Below are 26,223 nucleotides of genomic sequence, written 5' to 3'. Positions count from 1 at the left end.
AAACACTAAAGTCTGCTTGTTGCTTGCTGCAACTTGCATTTAATGCAGTCACCTACTATTAGGCACCTCCAAAATGCTGTGACTTGATTGGCAATGCTGTTGCGACCCCCTGGAAGGTGTCCCCCCGTTGTCCCTTGCTTTGCTGAGGCCCCCAAATGTCTGTCTTTTGCAGCAAATTGTTGTTCTCTAATCAGAAAATGGACCAATGGCTCTCTCTCTCTCTCTCTTCCCTCCCCCTTCCCTCCCCCAGGTTGTAAAACTAACTGAAATTGTTGTTCTCTAATTAGAAAATGGACCAATAGCTTTCTCTCTCTCTCTCTCTCTCTTTCCCCCCCTTCCCTTCCCCAGGTTGTAAAACTAACTGAATGGTTGAGACCCAGCTCCCAAAAACGTTTTCTTAGTCAACATGGCATTGTTGCGAAGTGGCAGCCTTCTAAACCTATTTTTCAGCATTACCCAGCCATTCAAATAATTTTCAGAACTAAATAATCCTTTTGACCCTACCCAAAATTAAATGTGTCCATCCATAGTTAAATTGGCTAAGCATTTGCAATATGGAATGGTTCCCAACATCCGTTGTCCCTTAGACTGGCATTAATTAATTAATTAATGCTAGTCCCGAGTGTCATCGCTGATATTTATTGGCCAAACAACTGTTGTAGGGGTCAAATTTGATAACAACTGACCACCAAAACCCAGTTGGCATAACCTATCACAACTTTTGCCTTTGACACCCACTGCACCCTCGGGGTCCTTGGCCTGTTACTATGAAATAATTACCATGTGTATCACATGTGCTTAACCAACCTTGCACGTTTGATTAATAGCTTAATCAAATGTTTATCGGCAATATTAAAGCATCTTAAAATTTTGTGTTTTCGTGACAAATGGAGGAGGAGGAGTGGTCAAGGGTGGAAGGGGAGCAGAAGGTGGAGGAGGAGGAGGGGGAGGAGATGTAGACGAAGAAGGGGTACCAATGGGTAGCTTGGAAGGAAGGGGAGGGGATAATGGTAGGGAGGGGTGGCTAGTTTATGACGAATAACCACCTATAGTTGAATCACCATCAATTAGGATTCCATGACTAGTTTGAGGGGGGTGTCTCCTTTGAATAGTGTAGGGTATCCAACCTGAATTGTATTGTAGACTTTGCATTTAATGCAATGTTGCTCACTCTCCATCTCCTTCTGGCATAGTATGCAAATCCTCGTGGATCCAGGGACACAGGTTGTTCTCCCTATCTCAATCTCAAGCTGATGAGAGGAGATGCGAAGCTAGCCAATGGCTACTCGCATTCTATGCAACATGTATATTTCTAGGTATTTAGGTCTCTCAATGAGATCATTTGTCATATTCTCCAATGTACGGATGGCAATGGATTATGCATAGTATACAAATCAAGAAGTAGTGATGGTTAAATTGGATTTGGAGAAAACTTTTGATCATTGGATTGGTCCTTTATGGCCCAACTCATGTAGAAGATGGGTTTTGGACCCAAAATCTCAAATCTACACTACACTATCAGTATGGGCTCTTTGAATAGGTGATGGTTAATGGAGGTGTTATAATGTTGTTTTGACTTTCCAGATGTATTAAACAAGGGTGTCCTTTGAGTCCTTTGCTCTTTGCTTGTGCAACCCATCCTATTTTGATGATGTTATCCCTTCTAGCAAAAAAATGGTGAGACCATCGGCTTCTCTCTTCCTTTGCAGCAACAATTAGTTGGCCAAGCCTTGGCAAATCACACCTTTATGTTCTTTTAAAAAAAAGAAATTTCTATAAATAACACTATAGAATAAGAGTTTTATTTTTTAATGAAGCACATTATTTTAGCCCCTCACATCACTTCGGTTTTGAAGTAGCTGCTTGGTATTGGCATTTCATGGGCGTGGTTTGGTTATTTTTATTTGTTTCTATTTATTGGTGGGGAGGTTTCTAAAAAGGCATGGGCCGGTCCTGGTCATCTTCTAAACAAAAGAAAAATAGCCGAGTATGAAATGAGTTTCCTAACCACATGAGATGGGTTTGTTGGCAACTATGCTGGGCATGAGTATGGTTTAGTAATATGGTGTTTGATTGTGATGCTACACGTATTTTCCAATGGTAAGAGATTCCTTTATTTCACTACCATGGAATTGAGGGCAATTGTAAGATTCAAGGGGGAGGTTTTTTTTTTACAGGGTAATCAAATTTTGACTTAATGCTCTTGGGATAATTAAGTTGTGCACATGTATTGTGCAAATGTGAGATTAGGTTCAACGGAGTCATGACGTAGGGTGATAGACAATCTTAGCTCGTGTAGTGGGGGACATTGGTAGAAGTTGTGGTGGATAGGTGCCAGAGGGTACTTGGGACACAGATCTTGGTTAGAGACATTGAATAGCACCTTGGAAATGTCTTTTGGTGTCATAATGATAGGACATTATATCATTTAATGACTTGGACTAAGGTTTGTAGAAAGTTTCACCACTTTTAGGCTCAAAGTGGTTAGGAATTTAAATTGTAGGTTGGGCAATGGCTAAAACTTGGGTAGGGCCAAGTATTTTTCATTTTTGTTGAATTATTAATGGCTAGAAATTCAATCTAGGCCTAAGTCTAGAGCTAGCTTGAAGAAATTTGTAAGAACTTGCTAGCTTCCTAGTTCTACCACAGCCTTACCCTATTGCTCCTAATATGGTTCTCTTTGTGTCTAGAACCTAGATAAAAACAAACCCAGTCTGATCCTCATACTGCCACTACCTTGTGGAGAGGCCCAAACCCATCTCGAAAAAGGTTGTGAAATCTCCCTTTGATCTCATAATATACTCTACATTTGCAAATTAAGTGTTCCTCATACTCAACCTCTTGGAAACATGTGTGAAATGAGTGTTCCTTCTTGGAAAGGGTGGTAATGACTTGATTAACCAACAATTACAGCAAGCATAAACTGAAAATGCAATTGTTACCACTTAAACATGGGAGAGCCGGTCGGCCCCAAAACTAGGTGTCCCTTGCAATATTTCTTTAACTTGTATTGCAAAGGGATGGAGTACAATTGAGATTCTTCAACCTCCTCCACTAATCCAAGGGCCTCTTGCTGTTATAAATGACCAACAAGCCTTCAAATCAATTTGCCCCCTTGACACTGATTTCAGCTTTGAAAATTCAAGTCTAAAGCCTTCAAATCTGGGCACACTTTCAAGGTGGCTATCAAACCTTAATTTTTGCTATAAGTTAGGGTCTATAGAGGAGATTCACGAAAACCTCCACTTCCAATGGTTGGATTGCTGTAAAACTTGGAGCAAAGCTGGGAAATGGCTAGAGAAGAGAGAGACTACTGTAGAGAGAGAAAATTCAGAGATTTGTCACCAGAATTTGGTGAAATTGAGCTGTTGACCCAGTTGTTTAGGCCCAAATGGATTCACCAACAACAAAGGGAGCATCAAAGCCTATAATCTTTAGGAGAAAGTGTATCAATTGCGATCATCACATTCCCTAGGTTTGGAACATGCAACTAACTTCACTAAAATGGGTCTCCAATGGTTGAGAAATGGCCCAAAAGTAGGCATAGCAGAGCTACCTCCGACTGAGTCATCACGCCAATTTGCCTGTGTATCGAGCAATTGTGATTCGATTGTGGCGCATATGGGCACCCCTATGTTGCCGTGTAGGTACTCTAGGGCGTCGTGCTCTGCGCAGCGTTGTAGCTCTGTCAACTGTGATGCCTCTTGATGTTGTATCTCGGCAACGCCTATCAGTAGGAGATGTAGTGTCTCGGGTGGTCGCGGTTGGGGGTTCAGCTACACTGAAGTAGTCTGTAACTGCTCTTTGGAGGGGTGGATGATGATGGGGTCGCCTCCTATCCTGTAACAATAATGCTCTGCATCGTTGGAGCTTCAGCAAGAAAAGGCCCAGACATCTTTGGTCCTCATAGTCCATCACTCGTCTTAGTGGTCCAAAGCCCTCCTTAAAGAGGCAATGATAGCGGCCTCGGATATCATAGTATAGAGTACATCTACAAATATAGTGCTCCATCTCTGGCTCTCATCCACAAAGCTGGCACATCCTCTCATCAGCTGCAATATGGCTCCATCAACCTGTCTCAATCATCAGCTGATGCGATGAGGTGCGGATCTGACCAATAGCAACGCGGAGTCCGTGGGACAGTTGAGCATCCATGTATCTAGGCCTCACTATGAAACCATCATGAGAAAGCTGCAAGAAGTGACTTTGGTATTGTGCCGTTTTCGTGCCTAATGGGAAAGGGGGCTTGGACCAAGTCCTTTCTATCTCCACTTTAGTGATGTTTGCCGTGATCACACTATTCAGCTCTGCACGACTAAGGCTCAAAGTAGGGCAATCGAGGCTGTAATCAAACGGTGGTAGTCTATCTGTACTCATGCCATGCAAATTCAGCCACGTGCTCATGTGTGCATACCAACACTATTTATCTCCGTGTGTTGCAAGTTGTCTTGAAGACTCTAGTGCTAGTCTAGGATATCAGTCTTTAGGGAGCTGCCATATCCTTTGAAGGAAAGTAATTGCTTGGAATAATGCCTCAACTACCATGGGTGCAGCGCCTAATTCTGCCTGGATGATCTCCTATGGTACTGAGGCTTTTGCCCTTATCATACGTGCTATCATCATGACTAGTGGTCTTTCCATGTGTTCCCAGCCATCATAATGTTGTGCTTCCAGTCCAGCACAATCCATAAGTGGCATCCGTCTAGTATGATAAAGGCTTGGGCCCCAAATGGCTGCCCCATAGAGCAGTGTGGGCTTAACTAAAGTGTCAAAAAGCCACAATTTGGTACGAGGCTCTTGAAACTGTGCGCGCACACTGCTGCTCTAGAGTACCCAAAGTTGCATATGCCCGTGCAAGCCTAGCCTTTGAAGTCTCCTTTCATGAAAACTGTGCCCCCTTGAAAGTGACCACGAGGTATACATATTGTCTAACCATTTCCACAGACTGGCCGTCATACATAAAGTAATACTCAAAGTGTGTCACCCAAGCTGGTGAGGTGTTAAAGACCATGATTTTAGTCTTTCCAAGATTAACCTTGAGACCTTTCTCTTCACAGAACACATGCAATGCATCCAAATGCTGTTGTACTCCCTCTCATGAATTGGAGATAAGCACCATATCATCAGCCTATAACAAAATTGGTATCAGTACCCTAGCCAAGCTGGCTCTCGTACCACCCCATCTCTGCATATAATCGGAGATCTCATCAATGTACAGTCCAAATAACAAAGGAGAGAGGGGACAACCTTGCTTTACGCCCACCATACTAGAGATTGAGTTTGTTGTGCCTCTAGGCACTTTTACTCTCTCTGTCATAGTTTCATACAATGCATAAATACACCACTGCATATCCTCTAGGACCCCAATGGCTAGCAACCTTTGCATGAGCCTTGCACGTGGCACAGCATCAAAGGCTTTGCGGAGGTCCACAAAACAAGAGTAGATTCTTTGCCTCCCTGATCGTCCCTTCTCAATCAAGGCCGTTAGCGTGAATATATGGTCTAGCGTATTGTATCCTTGGCGGAAACCGGCTTGTCCTGTAGACCGTATTCTCTTTGTTTCAGCCCACCAACTCAACTCATGCTCCACAATAGAGGCGTATATCTTTGCTAGCATATGGCCAATCATAATAGTGCGGTAGTTGTTAGCGACCAATGGATCTCCACTCTTAAAAGTCGGCACTATTGTGTGGTCACACCAACTTACTGGAAACCCCTCACATATGGCTCTATTGAAGAGATTCGCCAAGATAGGGGCGAGTGCATAACATGTATGTGCAAAATGCTCTGCCACAAGGCCATCTTGATCATGTGCTCTCCCATTCTTCAACCTCCAAATGGCATATCTCACCATCTTTTTGGTAAAGAAGCCGCACTGCGTTGGCCTAGAGTTTGATGGACAGGGTATTTGCTCTTGTGATGGAACATCATATAGTGCCTTAGCATGCTCATGCCAAACCATAGGTGATGTCAACTGGACTGGGGGTTGTCTCTCATGAAATTTCCTCCATGCCCTCTTGCTGTCCTTGCTTAAAAAGAGCTGATACATCTCTGACTCTAGTTTGGCTAAATGATATCTTTTTTCGCACAAGAGGATGCAAGACATTCCGTGCTTGCTTATGTGTGCATGTCCCTAGTGTAATATCCCTTTGTAGGTGGGTCCTAGTCTGTCTGCACTCATCATCATACCAAGCATTTTGAGGGGCAGTACCTGCTTATGTGTGCATGTCCCTAGTGTAATATCCCTTTGTAGGCGGGTCCTAGTCTGTCTGCACTCATCATCATACCAAGCATTTTGAGGGGCAGTACCGTTGCGTATTGCAGTAGGGCCCATCTTATATGGGAATGCCTCTAAGGCTGCAGCGTGTAAAACCTTCGCTAGAGATCTAGTGGCATCTTCCAATGGTTCATGTTGGTCTAGCTGACTTAAGCCATCTCGTACCGCATCACTGTAGATGTGCAATGTTTGCTCTAGAAATTCATAATGCGGGAATGTGTGTGGCTGTGTGCATGTTTCTTGTCTCTGACTACATGCTAAGTTAAATTTTAAGATGGCATGGTTAGTCGCTATACTGATCGGCTTATCAGATATCTTGAAATCCTCGGTTTTTGGAATTAATGCTAGCGAGCCCATTACATAGTCCACCACACTGGCCCCTTTTTTGCTATTTCATCAAGTGAAAGTATCCACTCTTGGCCATCTTAATAGGCCATTGAATATAGCCAATCCATGAGCACTTCCCAAAGTTAGTAGATGGGATCTATATGCTGTCAACGCCTTATCTTGAGATGTCTTGGCAAGCCCTAGTTCATCCAAAGCCAATTTCTTAAAAATTTCATGTTCAGCATCATAAAAGGCAGATTGCTCATTTCCTGTTCGAGCATTAAAGTCTCCCACTAGTAGTATGTCCCGATACTTGCATATCTCGTAATATCTTTATATAGTACTTCAAATGGTGATCCCTCCCCAAAAGCAAATGTTGAAAAAGTAGGTGGGAAGTAGCATACCACAACATATAGATCCCTTGGGTGCCCTATCCTTAGCCTTAACCACATGTATTAGCATGCACATCTCGTGACACCACGTGAATCATGTCTTGAAGGCTCTCACGATAAAGAATAGCCACCCCTCTTGACCCCTTGGTTCCTCCTGGTCTACGGGATTGAGGTCCGTATATGCTCTTCCATTTGTATCCCACAACATCCGGTAATCTAGAATTTGTACACTGATGTGTCTTTGTATACATAGCCATATCTATCCCACGAAAGGTGTCCTCAAAATAACCTGCATTGAGTCTCATTGAACCATTACAATTCCAAAGGGACATCTTCAGTGACTCATAAGCCTTGTACCGTCATTGTGACCTCTGTTCTGCTATGATTACTCTGCCATCTCTATACACAGCATACTTGCCTTCTTTACGTGCCTCCAACACTTTTGGCATGCCAACCCTTCTATGCTATTGTTGTGTGGGTGTGAGATCCTCATTGAGATAAATCTTTTCACCCTTCAAAGCCTTTCTTCTTGATAAGAAGGCCCTTTTGCTATCCATGTCCCCAAATTTCAGCACGAGGATATGACCTCCTTGGCCATTTGGATCACCTATCCTCCAAGCATCCATAATACATGTCTCGTCTGCACCTATCTTAGCACAAAGTGTTTTAGCGTCCTCTTGGGGGTTTCCTCTTTTAGTTCACCCTAGCACACATACATGCAATGCACGGAGTTTCCTCTTTGCTTCCTCCTCTATTGTTGCATTTATCATTTCTACTTTGTTGAGAGAGAGAGAGAGAGAGAGAGGGGGGGGGAAGGGAGGGAGATAAGCATATATAAGAGGCTAATTCAGCCTATGAGACAAAATAGATCCACGTGTAGTTGAAAAGCAACAACTAGTTGGAAAAATGAAAACTAGGGATCTAATACATTTGTTGGTATGGCAAAGTGGACGAACTTGTATGATAGCCCATGAGGGAAGAAGAGTATGATATTCATATCATGATGTCCCTCATGGGTCTATCCAACATAGATTAGCTAGAGCATAGAAGTTGGGCTGCTCAATGTTTGTATTCTGTGGTGATACCTCAAGCATCAAAGATGGCGTAAAGACACGCCGGAATGGAAGTTGCTTAGCCAATTTAATTATGGACCAGTCATATTATTTTCAAGGCACTGAAATAATTATTAGATTAATTTTTAGTATTTAAAGATTGAAAATTAATATTTAGTTATGGATAATGCTGGAAAAACCATTTGGAAAGGGTGCCACTTGTCAAAAATGCCCATGCAAGGCTGAAAAATGTCTTTAGAGGTTGGAGAGAGGCATTTTAGTGTATTCAGCTTGCAAGAGAGAGGGAGGAGATACTACTGGTCTGATTTGCAGCCATTGGAGGACCTTCTAAGGCAGCTAGGGGTAGGAGAAGACCAATCAACAGTAGGTGACAGTATCTAAAGGGCTGTTGAGATAGGGCAGTAGGAGTAAATAATTGATTTTCTTCAGTTCTTCACGATGAAAGTCTGAATTTTCTCTCTTCTCAGAAATCTCTCTTATCTCCCAGCTTTTCTACAGCCTTGCTTCGAAGATTAGAGTATTGATATCATCAGAGGTTGAGAAATTTCAGATTTCTTTGCAGTAAACCCTAATCTACAGCAGAAATCAGGGTTTAGCAGTAGCCTCAGGAAGCGTGCCAGAAATTGGAAGCTCGAAGACTTGGATTCAATAGTGTTGAAGCTGTTTTTAGTCAAATTCAAGTGGAGGGACTAGCAAATCAATGAATTTGGGGTATTTTCCATCTCCATCAAAGCAGATGAAGGCCAATTGATTGTTGCCCAAATCAAGCGGCAAATGAGATTGAAGACTTGTTGGTCATTTTGGACGGCAAGGGGAGTTGGAATACTGAAAAGGATTGGGAGAATTCCATTGTACATCAACTTCTTCTTCAATTAAGTTAAATAAAGTGTCCATTGTCCAAGATTGCAAGTTAATTTGCATTTCTCAGTTTTGTAATAAATGTTACTGCTGTAATTAAGTTGTAATTAGGGAATTAGCATCCATCCATGGAAGGAAGGCTAGTTTCACCATCTAGCTAGGAACAACATATAATTGGAAAATATGAAACTATGGATTTGATAGATTTGCTAGATATTACAAAGCCCAAATGTGGAACTGATACAACAAGTTGAGATGATGAACGTGATGTCTGTGATGGAGACTATCCAAAATAGATCAGCTATGAAGTGTTTGTGGAGAGAGAGAGAGAGAGAGAGAGAGAGAGAGAGAGAGAGAGAGAGGTCTCAGCCTCCTGTTGTTGCTAAAAGGGTAGAATTGGCACGATGCATTGCTGATCCTGCGTGTGCTGCAAATGTTACTTCCTTGCAAACTTGGAACAATCGTCTTGATGAGACACAATGCCAGGTACTTGAACTTTTATGATACTACTAGAAATTAATTGTATGATTTAGTGAAAGGTATTCCTTTGCTATATTGAAAAATCATTCATATTTTCAATTGCGATAGTTGTAATGAAACAAACTTGAGAAAACTGCATGAATGTTTATTGTTGTGGATTGACAGTTCACTTATTCGTCTAGTGTATTGAGCAAATGAGATGTCTACATCCACAATGTACAAGCAATAGAAAAGGACACTGAACATGGAGGGAAGTGACAAACTCCTCATCTTGTGTAGCATACAGTTTCATTCTTATCTTTATTCTATTCTTCCTTTTTTAACGAGTCTTGTTTGCTTGCTTGTCGCTGAATGAGGTAACCCTGGGGAAATTTCTACTTGCTAGAACCCAAAGGCAATGTGTACAGTATTGACAACCAGAATTCCCTCCAGCTGATACCCATCATTGCAGCAACCTCAATACAGGTTGCACTTGATATTTTTCATAGTGAGTTCCTGACAGCATTAAATGTCCTAGGCTTGTGTTGCATTTGCACTTTATTGTGGCAAAGGTTGCTTCCAGCATTCAAAGGTTCTAAGGGGCATCTCAGGTCCACAGCATTTGGAAATGATGTCTGGAGTGAGAACAGATAGGACTTTTGAAATATCACTTTCACCCTCCTTGCAACTTTTTGGTGACCAATGGTCCCACACCCTCCTCCCCAACATGTGTTTTGCCTTGAAATATGGCAATCCTTGTTTAATGCTGGTCTTTCAAAAATTCCTGTTCAGTTTCAGTTCTTATTTCCATGCCCATTCCCTGTCCTCTTGACATTTAGGATAGCATGGAGCTGAGCGGTGCGTTTAGCTTTGATAGGCCGGACAGTGCATTTAACCATGATTAATCTCAATGAGGTTCAGTTTCTCTGCAAAGCAGTTATCCTCAAGCCATGTACATGATGTGGCTTTGTTAAAGATTGTAATTGTCTTGCACTACCAAAGAGCAAAGCAATACAAAAGAAAGAAACACTGCAAGGGACACCAGTTGTCGTGATCAATCAGGTGTTGGCTGTCTAAGATTAAGTGGTACAGTGTGTATTGTCAGATTTGTGTATCTAATGCTTGCTGTAATATGAGTTAAATCAGGTTATCACCACCCTTGCCAAGATAGAATGCTAGTTCCGCAGTGTATTTTCACAGCCTGCCTATTTGTCAGACTCAGATACCTACCCTTCCTTTCTTTTCTTTTCTATTTCTATTCTCCCCCCTTTTATATAAATACCTACTCACTCCTATGGGCTGACCAGTCTTTAATCTTCCCCATCACCTCCCCCTAGGATGTAAGGGCAGCACATAGGAGTGAGGGTTGGGTCTAAGCTCTTGCCCTAATAGTGAGATGAATCCAAAGATTTTCTCACTGGTCTTCGCATCACTGCGTAAGGCAAATAGAGAGCCAAGCCTATCGAAGGAGTATTTATATCAAGAAATTCACAACTTGGAAGAAAAGAGTGTAGTTTTGAAAGACTCACTTGCCAAAGTGCTTATGTGCTTGATGGAATTAGAGGGAAAAACTAGCTATAAAAGTGGCTATAACCAGTAAAAAGATTGAAGATGAGGTCAAGGAAATCACAGTCAAAGTACAACAAGAAGTACAAAAGGAAATTGGAACAAGAAAGGAGGTAGATCAATAAGTAGAGACGGAAATCATAACAAGGAAGCTGACATATTAATAAGGTATGACAACACCATCTTTTTAGAAGTTAATGAAGCTCTATTGCAAAAGAAGATTGCATTCCATGTACGTATAGGAGGCTTCCTTGAGGGATGACACGAAGAAACACAAGTAGGACTACTTGATGACAAGCACTAAGAATGCTCAAAATCATACATGCTAAAGAGGAAACTAAGACAAATACTTCAAGAAAAAGGGTTTAAGTGGATCGTACCATGGCAAGTCATCAATCAAGGAAGGAATGAATCAAAATTGAAGTTTGGAAATATGAAAGATAAAGTTGAAGTATTAAAGCAATCAAAATGCTCCAAGGGAATCAAACTATGGATCATAGATGAGGGAAAATGGGCAGTTGTTATAGAGGTGTTAAGTTGTTATAGAGGTGCAAAGTTGTTATAGAGGAGCTCAAAAAGCCTAAGCACTAAGTTACTTTTGGTCCAAATAGGCGGTTAAAAGAGGTAGCAAAGTCATCATAGAAGCCCTAAGTTACTTTTGAGTTATAGAGGAGTTTAAAAAGCCTAAGCACTAAGTTACTTTTGGCCTAAATATGTGGTTAATAGAGGTAGCAAAGTCATTATAGAAGCCCTAAGTTCTAGGTGATGATGTTTGTTAGATATGAGTTTCTGTTTGTGTGATGTAAGCACAAGGAAGAAGTGAGAATGACAATACTTTGAATTTAACCAACTAGATCAACTATCACCATGAAATTTAGGAGAGAGAGAGAGAGAGAGAGAGAGAGTGTGTGTGTGTGTGTGTGTGTGTGAGTGAATGGAGTTGATACCACATTGAGAGGGGAAGTCGCTCCTTAAGAATTTATTATATCAAACCATGGGCACCAAGTATCTAAACCATATAAAAGGGGTTGATTTGTTGCAATTTTGAAAATTAGGGTTTTGAAACCCTAACTTTTGTATACCTACACCTGTGTTTTCAAAATGACACATGTTCTATCTAGATGCCACATATGAGCCGCCAAATTTAGATTTTGGAGAGCTTAATCATATAGGTCCACCGGTTCATGGTTCGTATCTTCGATCATGAGCATCTAGTATTGCTTTTTGAAATCACTCATTATATGGGGGCTTCTAGTCAATGTGACTACTCGAGTGAGAAAGTCTTAAGTCATTTGGGCTTTCTGGTCAATTTGATTGCCCCACTAAACTTGTAATTTCTCTTGGGCATCTCGTCAATTACGACCCAAGTATAATTTCAAGGTGTTGTGGCCATTGGCCACTCTTGAATAGAAAGATGAACATTTAACGGTAAATGAGGCATCAAATTAATTTGAATCATTGAGTCAATATGTCTTGCTAATAATTGATGTAAAAGGTTAGCTACATCCCTTTCTTTTGAAATCCATCTTGTCCTCAAGATGTTGCTTAGTATTTTTAGTCCTACAGCTTCATAAACTGCAAGTGTTTTTGGATAGTCTTTAAAATGCTATTCTAGCATTCATTTAGAATCTAAACGAGAGTGATTTTTAAATTTCAAAACAAACATTTTGAAAATGTTCCTTTCTCATTTCTTGTTCATATGAAAGACTATTTGCTTTGGTTGAAGTATCTCTTATTGTTCATCTACTTCATGTGGATTCTCTATTACAGGTTCCAACAGGGAGACTTCATTGTGTAACATCAGAGTGAAGTAGCATTGAGATATGCTCAAGAGGGAGAGAAGAGCCCAAAATTACAAGAACAAGTCTTGCTTATTAAGTTGCTTATGAAAGTACAACTTGGGTCACTTTCACTCATGAGTTGATGTAGACCCGTGGGTTGTTTATATAGCCCTAGATGGCTAGGGTTAGGGTTTTCCCTTTCCCTCAGGACCATTCATACTCAGCTACCCTTATCCCCTCTAGCATGAGGAGGATTCACATACTTACACTCTCAATACCCCCCCTCAATGCTAGGTGGCATTGGATTACAAAGTATGACAGGATACCCTCCCTTAAACCACAATAAGATGCCTTTCTAAATCAGGCTATAAAGATGTTTATAGGTAGAGAGGTTACAAGACTCAAAAGAGTTAATCTTTAGTTGATTGGGAGGCAAAGTTAGCCTCCAATTTCTTAGGTGGTTTTGGAACACTGGGACACGTATTGGTAATATGCCCAGTATTTTTGCATTTATTACATTCCATTTTTTTTGGGTACTTCTTCTAGCAATTACTTACAATATGCCCTTTTTTATGATAGAAAGAATGCTTTGTGAAAACTGTATGAACTAGTACTTGATCATGGGAAGTAGATGTTGAAGTGCCCTCCTTATGATTCCTCTTCTCTTCATCCAAGCATGACTGGATGGTACCTTTCAAGCTGTCTGTAGTAGTCGGTGGCAATCTCCATCACCACGTCTGGGCTAGAATGGGTACCTTTCAAGCTGTCTGTAGTAGTCGGTGGCAATCTCCATCACCACGTCTGGGCTAGAATGGGTCCTCCCATATGATCTCGAAGGCTGCGTATCTACTCTCTTAAGGTGCTAGGTTGGTGCACCTGGAAAAACTCCTTGTATATCGTGTCCCCTTTCGCGCCTAGAAAGTTGCTAAGGTGTGGAAAGAGAACTCCGAGTGCTTGTCCTCAGCATGTCACAACTCATAGAGACGGCTAGTACAGCCAATGCTTTGCTGTGTGGAAAGAATTGTTCATGTTGAGGAGCCATCCAGTAAGATTTCAAAGGCTGAAAGGAGGGGCTGATTTGAAAATAGGACTGAGAAGAGGCAAAAAAAGCACGGAAAAACTTGGAAAACATTGGCACAATGCAAGGAGTTAATGGCTGCAAATAAATGCTTTGTATGTGAACATAAGAAGCATATGCCAAGGGATTGTCCCAATATGCACCAAGTTGAAGATAGGGAAGATTAAAGTTTCTTGGTGAAATTTCAGAATTATTCACCATTGGATGCTGAATGGATGGAAGAGGGTGACTTAACAAACCACTCTAAGTTGTTGCAACTTTACCTAGAAGCCTTTAGCTGGAGCCGGCTTTGGATCAAGCCGAGCAAGGCTCAATAGAGCTTAGAAGGTCCAGAGCATTGCCTGATGCTCAAGGGGGAGGTAGCACTTCCACTCCTCTAGTGATGGATAGCTCTAGTAAATAGTGGATTTCGGGTGTGTTCAATATGCATCTAGGGTAGTGTTTGCTGATAGTATATTTTCCAAGAAGCACCGTTTAGTGTATTAGTCATTGTACTTGGTATGCAGACGGTATGGTTTCCCTGCAGCTCTAAAACTATGCATTTGCATCTGTCTATGATCATTAGAGTATGGCCATTAGATTATGATCGTTAGAGATTGAGTATCATTGCTGTTTTTAAGTGTGTGATTGTTAGTTTTTAATGGTATTTAGACAATTCTTTTATGGACAACAACGTGTGCCATTGATAGTACAACCATTGCTAATGCTTTGCTATGGTTGTTTGGTTAGAACACGTTTGAGATAAAGTTAATGGATGCATCCACAATGGTTTTGATATTAAGTAGTTAGAGTTTCTTTTTGGTCATTTATGATTTAGCTATGAGGGCTGGAAATTTCAGCATGAGTTGGGCAAAAGCATAGTAGAACAATAGCAGCTGATGTTCTTTGACTATGATGCCTATGCTTTTTCCAATTTAGTATTAGTTTTATTTTGTCATGTGACAGTGCAATTGGGGATGATTGGAAGGCTTTCAAGGGAGAGGTGTGTTACAAGGATTTGTAACTTTAATGCTTAGCTTTGACATTATTAAGTTGTGCACATGTGAGCTGCAAATGTGAAATGTAAGTCAATGAAGTGACAGTGAGACCCTAGAAACCTCGGTAATTAGTGGGTCACATTGGCAAAAGTTGTATAAAGTTATGCTAGATAGGTATTTGTGGGTTGTTGATGCCAATTTGGGTTACAGGCCATTAATTGGGCCTAATATTTTGTCATTAAATGTCAAAAGAATAATAAATTAATTGTCAAAAATTAAAAATTGAAAATCAATTAATTAAAGTTGGAATTTACCATTGGAAAGCTGCCAAGTGGCAAAAAAAGCTGCTGCCACTTGTCAAAAGTTCCCATGCAAGCTAAAGGAGGGCGGGTTGGGGGTTGACTGAGGGTCGTCCCAGCCATTCAATGCATTGTGGAGGCTGAGGGAGAGAGGAAAGAGGCTGAGAAAGTGCTGCCCTAGCAGGAACTAGCAAGTGGCAAAAAAAGCTGCTACTGCTCGTCAAAGGTTCCCATGCAAACTAGAAGAGGGCTGGTTGGGGGACTGATTGTGAGGGTCATCCCAGTCATTCAATGCATTGTGGAGGCTGAGGGAAAGAGGCTGAGAAAGTGCTGCCCTAGCAGGAACCATCAAGTATAGAACATTTCGAGCTAACCAGAGGTGATTAGCATTGGGCAATTGTTGCCAAAGAGCGACGATTAGGAGGCAATTGCAATTCGGGGTTAGCGATGGCTTTTTGTGTTGAGATATTGAGCTCTACATGAGGTGACATCCACTATGTGCCTTGGTGATGTGGCAAGATATTATTCATTGGTGTGTTATGTGACCGATATGAGGACATGCCAATGATTCTACAACTAGACTACACCCATGTAGTCCATCCTTGGTTATGGCACATTCATTGTGCCACTTCTTCTTTCCTTAGGGGGTTCACAATTAGTGACCATATATACATACGTTGGAAGAAGAAGAAGAAAGAAGAAGAAGAAGATTTCATCCCCATCTCTTTGTGTTCTCAAGTCTCTGTTGCTTTTGTGCATATGTGATATTGGATGGTTTCTCTCTCCCCTTTTGTGTGTTTTCATGGTATTAGAGCCGTTCCACAATTGTGCGGAGCTCAATTGAAGGTTGAGGTAAAGGCATTGGAGCATAATAGCAAGCAAGCAAGCAATGGTCTTCGATTGCAATGAAACTTGGTGAGTAAGAAGAAGAGTGTATATATTGCAAATTAAGGCCTTTAGGGCTTAACGGTTGTGATTTTTGGCATTTGAGATCATTTTAACCTTCGTTTGGACCTAAAAGTGGTTTTGATAGTAGTTTTTGGATATACAACATTCTCCCTCATCATACAACCATCTCTCAAGTTATCTCAGCAAAATCCAGCCATTTGAGTAATTAGAGGTGGAGATATTGGAAAATCTCTATTGTAAACCCTATGTTTATATTAAAAATTAGGATTTGATAGCCAACTCAGGATGTGTGCTCAGAATTGAGGGCCTATGATTTGAATTTGAGTAGTTCAAATTGAGGAATTTTAGGGAGATTCAAGAGGCTAGGTAGCGAATAGGTGCTAAATTTGTATCACAAGGAGGAGACATAGTTGTCTCCGTACGGTATGGTACGGTGCATACTAGTGCGATTTTGTACGAAAAACTAGGGTACTTTTGGCCACACCCCCACAAGCTTCTTTTTTCAAAGCATCAACCTTTGACACATACAAATAAACATACGCACATCCGCACACCCTCTCTCTCTCTCTCTCTCTCTCTCTCCCAAAAAAAAAGCCTCTCTCTCGTGATTAAGCTTCTCACATCCCTCTCTTTCCCAAGCCTACACTTCTTTTATTTGCATCATCATTTATGTTTGATGTATCCAATCCCATCTATGTACTTATAACTTGTATGTTGTAGCGTATATTGTGCATGAAGCATATACCAGAGAAACAGGAAACGGCCGGAATGTTCCCCCTAGCACGTGGAATCGCCGTCCCCGACACATCATGGGACGTGTTGCGAATTGGTGGAGTATTCCTTGTCTTGTTTCAGACAGGGAATGCCATGTGGCACCCACTTACCTTCGACCGGCCGTTGCTTCTCATCCGATTGTCTGTGACTGCGCGTTTCGCCCGCTTCTCCCTTCTCTTCCTTCTTTTCCTCTTCTCTTGAGTTTTCCTTCTTCTCTAAGTTCCAAGTTTTCCATTCTTCTCCTCTTCTCTTCTTCTTCTCCCTTCAGTTCTTTTCCCCTCTCTCTCGACTCTTGGCTCTTGAGCCTTCTCCCTTCTCTCGAGACTCGAGTTCTTACTTCTCTCGAGCCATTTTTATTTCAATTTTCAGCCTAAAATGGTTTCATCTTCTCGCCCCGCTCGTCGGGCTGGTGGTCGAGGAAGAAGGTTTAATGATTGGTCATGGTGGGAAGAAGTAAATACTGACCGCCCATTGAGTAGTGGAGGATCTCGACCATGGACTTGCAAGCTTTGCACATACAAGTGAACTAGTGGAGCAAACTAAGTAATCCATTGAGCCGAGCATTTGTATTTCGAATTTTTATTTATTTTAATTTTTCAAAGCTACTTAAATATTAGAATATGGAATACCAATTGCCACTTGTTCCGTTTTATGCATAATTAGGTTCAAGCTTATCTTCTACATGAGCCAAATTTAGCGGTACAGTTTTGTCCGATATGACCTTGCAGAAGCAAAGGGAGCTTCGTGACCGTGTAGTAGGTCAACAAGCATATCTTGCATCTAGACTACGACATGTTGCAGTTGACCTTGCAACTTTTGTGGTACCATCCCCATCAGATGTATCTAGAGCAGGGTCAATATCAAGAAGTGCTACCTCCACACCTACTGTAGGCATTGCATCGGCCATGGCATCAACAACGCCACATGTTGCACGTAGACAAAGCACACTTGATACTAGTTGGGATCCCAAGAAGAAGGAAGAGGTGGATACATTAGTGGTACGCTTTTTTTATCATGACCACATTCAAATTTGTGCAGTCAGGTCAGAGTATTTTAAATTAATGTGTAAGAAGATTGGTGAGTATGGCCCTTCGTATGTATCTCCATCATCAGAGACCTTACGCACCACTTTGCTCGACAAGGAAAAGCGCCTTGTTGAGCAAGCAATAGTGACTAGAAAGAGCCTGTGGGCTAAAAATGGAGTTTTCTTGATTGCTAATGGTTGGAGTGATACACGCAAGTGATCCATTCATGGTATGGTTGCTTATTCTCGTGGGGAAATGTATTTCATATCTTCACATGATGCATCAGGGATAGGAAAGTCAGCAGATGTACTTGCAGTAGAGTGGGTTAGAGGTATTGAGCTTATTGGCCCAGAGCATGTTGTGGGATTTGTTTCAGATGGAGAGCTCGCAAATAGGGCAGCAGGTGCTATTATCGAGGGATATTATCTGCATATCACAGTTTCATATTGTATGGCTCATTGCTTGAACAACCTACTAAAGGATATTGGTAGCTTGTCATGGATTGCAGGTGTCATAAAGCAAGGAGCTCAAATGGTTAGCTTTGTTTTGAATCACCAGTTTTTTCACCATCACTTCTCTTTGCGGTCGAAGAAGTCACTTTTAAAATACTCTGATACCAGATTTGCCTTTAGCTTCTTGATGCTAGGTAGATTAAGAGAATGCAGTGGTGCCTTGAGGTAGTTATTTCTTAATGATGAGTTTACCTCATCAACATTGGTAGATACTCCTATAGATATCTTATACTTGGAGAAAGCAAATAACTCCACTTTTTGGGATGATGTAAAGCAGATAGATGCTGTGGTATCATCTATTGTGCATTTATTGAGGGTTATGGATGCTATGCAACCTTGCATTGGCAAGGTATATGAGGCTATGGATAGGCTGAATGAGAAGTTGCAGGAGTTGGCACCAAATGATGAGGCGTATGAGAAGATACACCATTTAATTGTGACGAGGTGGAACTCCTATAGCTCACCCATGCATGCAGTTGCATTTGTTGTGGATCTTGAGTTCCAGGGCAAGGGTCATGAGAATGACATTGAGGTTATGGATGCATCTCGTCTAGTGCTTGATCATGGCACTAGACCAAAGATCAGAGATCAACTTTCATGTTATAGGACCTTTCGAGGTTCTTTTGGTTGTGGGGATGCATAGGAGGATTGCTGTAAGATTGGGGCAGCTTTGTGGTGGGAGGACTATGGTTCAGATGGTCCTGAGTTGTAGCAACTAGCCATCCATATTTTGAGTCAGTCAGTTAGCTCCTCTTGTTTGGAGAAATTGTGGAGTACATACGCTCAGATTGCTTTAAAGAAGAGGAACCGTCTTGGTGTGGAGAGGGCAAAGGATCTAGTATTCATTAGTGTTAATTTGAGGATGTTATGTGACAGTATGACAACAAAGCCCGATCCATTCACAGAGTGGGAGATGTAGCAAGAAGAGGAGACACATGCTGATGCTAAGGGAGATACAGATACTTCAGGAGTAGCTAGAGCAATCTCAGATCATGATGATGATCTTTGATTTAGTTTACTTATCATGAGTCTCATGATACATGACACATGTACATTGTATACGATACTATGATTATTGATGATAGTGTGACACTTGGGCTATTGTGTCATGTCGATATTATATTTGTACTTGAGTCTTGCAGTCTTGCAGTTGCCCTTTGGGCTATTTTGGCATGCCGCATTTTGCTTTAGTCTAGAGATTAGACTTTATATTTGTAGTAGTCTTTTTTGGGGCAATGAGCATGTTCTTTCAAAGATTAGACTTCATATTTGTAATCTTTTAAGTTTTTTGGCAATGGGACCATAGGCATGTTCTTTTAGCTTAGACTTTAAAGTTTAGTTCATTGTTCATTGTTTTATCATTTATGGTATATGTATTATGCATTTTATTATTTATAATTGAATAGCTTACCTCTTGAGCCTTGTAAGTTACAATTTAATTACTAATGAGCAGTTTTAGAATGATGCATGATATCTTAAAGTTGAAACTTAAAATGATTTGTCCTTGTGGATTATATACCTTGGTTTTAACACTCCAGAGTCCACATGGATTATGAGTGAAATATTATTATTTTTTCATGAATTTTAATTTTTTAAATGCCATTCTCGTTTCCATGTCCCCGTTCCCTAGGTATGTCGTCTCTGTCACCGTCCCTGTCCTCGTTCCCCGTTCCCCGTTTCATGTTTCCATGGCATATACCATAGAGATTTTAACATATTACTCTCAAGTAATCATTTTTTATACTTTATTAGCATTGCTCTTTAGACTTTAAGTACTTATTCTATCATCTTTAGTCCAAAATACCGAAGATGTTTTTTTTTTGTACTAATATCGTACTATATCTTATAAAAACTTAATGTATCATTTAGTACCATATTTTATCATATCGTATGATATCATACCTTTCATACTCGACAACTATGGGAGCAAGGTGAAGGCTAATTCTCCAAGTAAGCTAGTCGGAAAATTAGTTTGAAGGTTTGATGTTAGTTTTGATAGCAAGAGGCACTTGGATTAGTGGAAAGGATTAGAGAATCTCAGCTGTACTCCATCCATTTGGAATAAAAGCTAAAGAAATACCAGAAGGGGTGCTAGTCTTGGGGCAAACATGCTGTCCATTGTCCATGATTAAAGTGGTAAAATGTGCATTTCAATTTATGTGAATTAATTACTTCTTGTAATTAGTATTAAACTAGGTTAGTACCACCCTATTTGAGGAGGAAGGTTGGTTTTATGATTCCTTGACTTGGTGGACCTATGGCACCTAATTGGAGGTCATAAGCTTTGCTCTTGTGCTGAAATTGTATTGAATTGAGCATTATAGTAAGAATGTCTTCAGATAATGAGATAGGATCAAGCAAGGATGATGTGTCTTAGTTTGAAAATTCACAAAGTGTTGGGGAAAATGCAATGCTTGATCTTAGACAAGGCATGTAGCATGGACAACAAGCTGATAATATTGGTTTAGACCAAAATGTGGGTGTTTCGAGGCCTTTAGAAGGTGATGGCTTGCAAGAGGAAGAGGAATTTGATGACTAGTTTAAAGATCAGCTGAGGATAGTAGCTGAAATGTTTGTACAATTGGTAAATGATCCTCAGTTTATGTGCTTTTTGAACTCTTTAAGGGAGGGAAACAAAGAAAGTGAAGAAGAGGAAATTGTTTTGAAGAGCTTCGGGACAGCAAGATGCACCAAAGAAAGAGCCAATATAGCAATATGATGTTCCAAATGTGGATAGTGAGCATAAGGAAATGATGTTGGTGGGGCAATTGATGCATATGCAAGGCTAACTTGGAAGTGCCAATCCAATGCTTTTTGAACAACAAGGCATGCATGTAATGATGGGGTAGCTAGGGTACTTTGGTGGTGGCACTAGATTCCATGCTGTGGTGGGTTAGGGATCGCATATGGGGATGTATGGCACAACTCTTTATTGTATGTAGCAACCAATGCATGGTGGGCAAGGCTCAATGTATTCGAGTATGTTGTATATTAGCTAAGTTGGAATTGCAGCAATGTGAAAGTATAAAGCATCTTAATGATTAAGAGGGAATTGAAGTTAAATAAATACTGCAAGGGACGGCAGTTTTAGGGCCAACATGTTGTCCATTGTCCAAGATTTAAGTGGTAAAGTGTGCATTTCAGTTTATATGAAGTATTTATTTGTAAGTAGTCTTAAATCATGTTATTTACCACCCTATTCGAGAAGGTCTCATTTCAGTAGCCTGGATACTTTGGTGGAGGCACTATTTTTCAAACTATGGTGGGTTAGGGGTTGCATACGGGAATATATGGCAGAACTCCTTATGGTATGCAACAACCTATGCATGGTGTGCAAGACCCAATGTATCCGAGTATGGCTACTAATATGCGTAACCCAATGTATGGCAGCATTTGTATGATGCTTGGGGCACTTAAAGTGGTGTATATATTAATGCATTTACACCCCTTCGTGCTTTTAGGGTTCAAGGAATGAGTCTCGGTCATGCAAATGCTTTTTATGGTGCTAGTCACGATGTAAATACAACAAATGGACCGTTTTTGTAGTAGCCAGTGTACGATAATTTGACTTTCAAAGGGGCAGCCAAGGACTTTGATAAGGATGGAGAAAGAGCGAAGTTTGAGGCTTTTAGTGGAGCATATGATAGGATGAGGGTTGAAATGAATTTTCAGAATTAATTAACTTTGAAAATTAATTTAATGATATTGCTGGAAAATGGGATTAGAAGGCTGCCACTCGGCAAAAATACCCATACAATTGAGAAAAACGTTTTGGGGATTGGTGGAGAGCCATTCAGTGCATTCAACCTGTGAGAGAGAGGAAGGAGTAGTCGCTGGTTTGATTTGCCTCCATTGGAGGACCTTTTGGGGCAGCCAACAGTAGGAAGAGACCAATTGGAGGACCTTTTGGGGCAGCCAACAGTAGGAAGAGACCAATTAGGGGCATATGACAGTAGTTCCAGCCCTTCTAGACGCAGCCGATAGCAGCCAATGGCTCGTGATGACAACATTCAATACTCTCTTTGGCAATAGGTGATAGCATCTAGGGCTGTTACAGGCAGGCAATAACTAGTTTTGGGGTTTTCATGTGTGGAAAATTAGGGAAATCTCTCTCTTCAACACCTTTCATAGCTTGTGCTTAGTCATTTTTAGCATTTCATTTTTAGCATTTCTCAGCCATTCTCAGCAGATCTCAGTTAAATTTGGTGGACAGCAGGGATAATTTTGTTGTATACCCTAAATTTTTGTAGAAATGAGGGTTTAACAGTCACCTTGGGACCAGTGCCATCAGTCAAGGGCATTGTACAATGAAATGAGCACTTGAAATTCAAGGAATTGTCAGGAATTCCAAATGCTAGCTCATTCATTGTGAATTGGGGTAGCATTTGGTAGGTTGGGGGTTTCATTTGTGTAAGTCTTGGGTAAAAATCAAGGGGCAATGGGCCCAAATTGCTTCCTAATTGTTTGAACATCAAGGGGCTTTTGGATCAGCAAAGGAGACTCTGGAATCTTAGCTTGTGCTCAATCCATTAGCAATTAAAGTTAAAGAAATACCAAAAGGGGTGCCAGTTTTGGGGCCAATAGAGTGCCTACTGTCCAAGATTGTCAAGGTAAAGTGTTCATTTTAGTTTATGCTCTTTATTAATTGGTGTAATTAAGTGCTTGATCAGGTATTACCATCTTATCCAATAAGAAAGGCTGGTTTCATGGTTCCTTTGTAGGGATACCACTTAATCCTTTGATTTGGTGGGCTCGAGGCACCTGATTGCAAGCCAAAGCTTTGTGCTAGTGCTGATTTTTGAGCTCAGCTAAGAAATTACAGTAGTATGTCTTCATACAGTGAGATGGAATTAAGCAGTGAAGATGCCATCAATATGGACATTCACAGAGGAAGGAAATGCAATGCTTCATCTTGGATAAAACTCACATGATGGCCATCAAGCTGAAAATCTTGCTGCTGGGCAAGATGTAGGGCCTTCAAAGCATAATGAGGTTGATGACTAGCAAAGTGAAGAGGAAAATTTGATGAGTAGTTCAAGAATCGGATGAGGACAACAGTAAATCTCTTTGCTGAATTGGCAAAGGATCCTTAGCTCACCCGATTTTTGAATGCTCTGAAGAAGGACAGCAAGGGTATGAAGAAAAAGTCATCCTCCGCACCTTTGGGACACAAGGTGCACCAAAGATAATGCCAAAGACTTCATTTGAAGCTCCAAAGATGCTAATGAAGCAAAACAGTTGGTTTCTATAAGGCAAGGAATGCAAATGCAAGACCATCATGGAAGTGCCAATCCAATGGATTTTGGACAGCTGGGCATGCATGCAATGATGGGGTAGGCAAGATACTTTGGTGGTAGCATAATTTTTCATGCAATGGTTGGACAAGGACCGCATATAGAAATTTATGGCACAATTCCCTGTTGTATGTAGCAGAGGCAATGCATGGTGTGCAAGGCCCAATGTGTTCGGGCATGGCTAGAAATGTGCATAACCCTATGTATGGCAGCGTTGGTCTAATGCTTAGGGTACAAAGTGGCATGCTTGGTAATGCATTTGCACCCTTGAATGTTTATGGGGCTCAAGGAATGAGTGCTTGTCATGCAAATGCTTCTTTTGAGCTTGGTTATGATGTAAATACAACAAATGCACCTTCTTGGAGTAGCTAGTGTATAACAACTTGACTTCCAAAGGGGCAGCAAAAGACTATGATGAGGGTGGAAAAGAAGCATAGTTTGAGTCCTTCAGTAGTGTACAAGATAGGCTGAAAGCTTTGACTTTCATTCAACAGTTTGATGCAGTCTATTTAGGGGCAAACTTCACCAAATCTTCTAAGATTTGGTAGGCAATCATTTTCTTGAAGGGGATTGCACTGTAGTGGTGGTCCACGCTTTTGATGTAAGGAAGAGCACTGTCAACATGGATACAATGCAAGCAAATGCTTGCATCGAATTGGTTGACAAGTACTTTTGAGGTGGACATCATGATAACTTGGAATAAGCTTAATGCAAAGGAATGTAAGGATTTAGATTAGTAAAATAAGAAGTTTTGGGATGCATTGTTGAGTGTGAGTTCTTATTGGTTGATACCCCTTCATGAACAAGTGGAAAAGCATATATGTGGGCTACCCAAAAAAATCACGGATTTTTGTATAAAATCCAGTGTCTAGCATGTCTTAGCTAGTAGAGACAACTGTTGCAAGTGTTGCTTTGTTGTGTGGGAAGGATTTGGGCGTCCACTAGAGTGGGGAGAAGCCAAATAAAAAGTTATCTAAGACTAAGAGAAGGGGCAGATCTGAAAATCAGCCTGTAAAGAGGGCAAAGTAGCAAAGAAAGGGTTTGAAATCATTGGTACATTGTAGGCAATTAATGGTTGCAAATAAATGCTTCATTTGTGAACAGGAGGATCACATTGCAAAGGATTATACCAATAGGCGGCAAGCTAGAAAATTAGAAAATCAGGGAGGTCCTAAGGGAAAGAAGCCCAAAACATTAGTTAGTTTGATGCTTGATGTTGTTAGTGATCAGTCCAATGATGATAGTGCTGAGTTATATAGAGCACGAGGCAAAATTAGAGACTAGTATGCATTGATATTTTTTGGTAGTGGTGCATGAGCCAACTTCATCTCTCCAAACATGGTAGCCCATCTAGGCATTGGAGAGGATGACATGGGACCCATGGGGGAAGTTGGAATGGTAGGTAAGGGTCATGTAGAGCCTGCCACACTGCTCATTGGAAAGCTTTGGTCGCACATCCAGGGATATGTGGACAGTGAGGAGTTTTTCATTGCTTCGCTTGAGGGTTATGATGTGCTGCTTGGTATGCCATGGTGTCATATGCATACAATGATTGGTTCACATGCAAAATAGATCACTATTTAGCATAAGGAAAAGACTCTTACACTTGATGTAAAGCTGAAAGGGGAATTTGTCCTTGTATTAGGTGCTACCGTTTCTAAAGTAATGAAAAATTACATTTCAGTGTATTTGGTTTTCACCAAGGATAAGGCTGATAAGGAAAGTGTTGGGAACATGCCAAAGTTAGAGAGGGATCACGTTCATTTTTGAAAATGTATATTAATTGTTTCTCTTTGTCACTTCTAGGGCAGCTACCGCTTGAAAGGTTTGAAGTTCATGTCATAGGCTTTATTCCTAGAAGTAGCCCACCTAATAAGCCACCCTACAGAGTCAGTGCAGCCCAACAGGAGGAGAATATGAGCCAAGTGAATGAGTTGTTAGAAAAAGGATTGATTCAGCCCAGCTCTTCACCGTTTTGTTCTCCAGTGCTTTTAGTGTAGAAAAAGTATGATTCATGGTGTATGTGCATTGACGATTGTGCTTTGAACAAAATCACTTAAAGAATCGGTTTTCGATTCCTCGGATCGATGATATTATGGATAGATTGTAGGGAGTAGCCATATTCAACCATATAGATTTGAAAAGTGGGTATCGTCAGATACACATTAGACTGGAGGATGTGCCTTTCATGACATGTTTTGGATTGTATGAGTTTCTTGTCATGTCTTTTAGACTTACGAATGCTCGTGCTACTTTTAATTGGATGATGGATCGCATCTTCATGTCACATAAAGGATTTATGGACACTCTCTTTGAAGACATGATTGTCTATTCAAAGAATCAGGCAGAGCATAGAAAGCATTTGAACATTGTGTTCAATGAATTTCATAAGCATAGGCTGGTCATTAATGATAAGAAGAAAGAATTCTTTTTGCACGAAATCCACTTTTTGAGGCATATTGTATTGGTTGATTATATTCGTATGGACCTTGCAAAGGTTGAGGTAATACAATCATGGCCACCTTTGAAGAATGTGCATGAGATCAGCAGCTTCTTGAATTTACGCTCTTACTACAGGAAGTATGTACGTCGGTTTGCTGAAATTGCATCTCCATTGCATGC

The 26,223-nt window shown here is 40.8% G+C and overlaps 1 protein-coding gene across 11 annotated transcripts in view; it reads left to right on the top strand.

Annotated features, from left to right (window-relative positions):
* Positions 1-26,223, top strand: part of LOC148010631 (carboxyl-terminal-processing peptidase 2, chloroplastic-like) — an 86,701-nt gene that overhangs the window by 6,806 nt on the left and 53,672 nt on the right. For 7 of the 11 annotated variants that reach the window (XR_015689533.1, XR_015689532.1, XR_015689531.1 and 4 more), the window contains exon 3: positions 9,317-9,413. Coding sequence is in view for 3 of the 11 variants with exons in the window: in XM_087671887.1 (XP_087528013.1) it covers positions 9,317-9,413 (97 nt within the window). In the remaining 8 variants the exon portion in view is untranslated. Of the gene's footprint in view, positions 1-9,316; positions 9,414-9,572; positions 9,895-26,223 lie in introns of all 11 variants that reach the window. The other 4 variants (XM_087671891.1, XM_087671892.1, XM_087671890.1 and 1 more) reach the window with 4 other exon arrangements.

The sequence above is a fragment of the Lygodium microphyllum genome, chromosome 29 (assembly GCF_053477565.2).
Source record: "Lygodium microphyllum isolate KBCC chromosome 29, Lygodium_microphyllum_v1.1.10, whole genome shotgun sequence".
Lineage (NCBI taxonomy): Eukaryota > Viridiplantae > Streptophyta > Polypodiopsida > Schizaeales > Lygodiaceae > Lygodium > Lygodium microphyllum.
The sequence above is the reverse complement of the archived record's forward strand: the minus strand, read 5'-3'. Positions and strand labels throughout refer to the sequence as shown.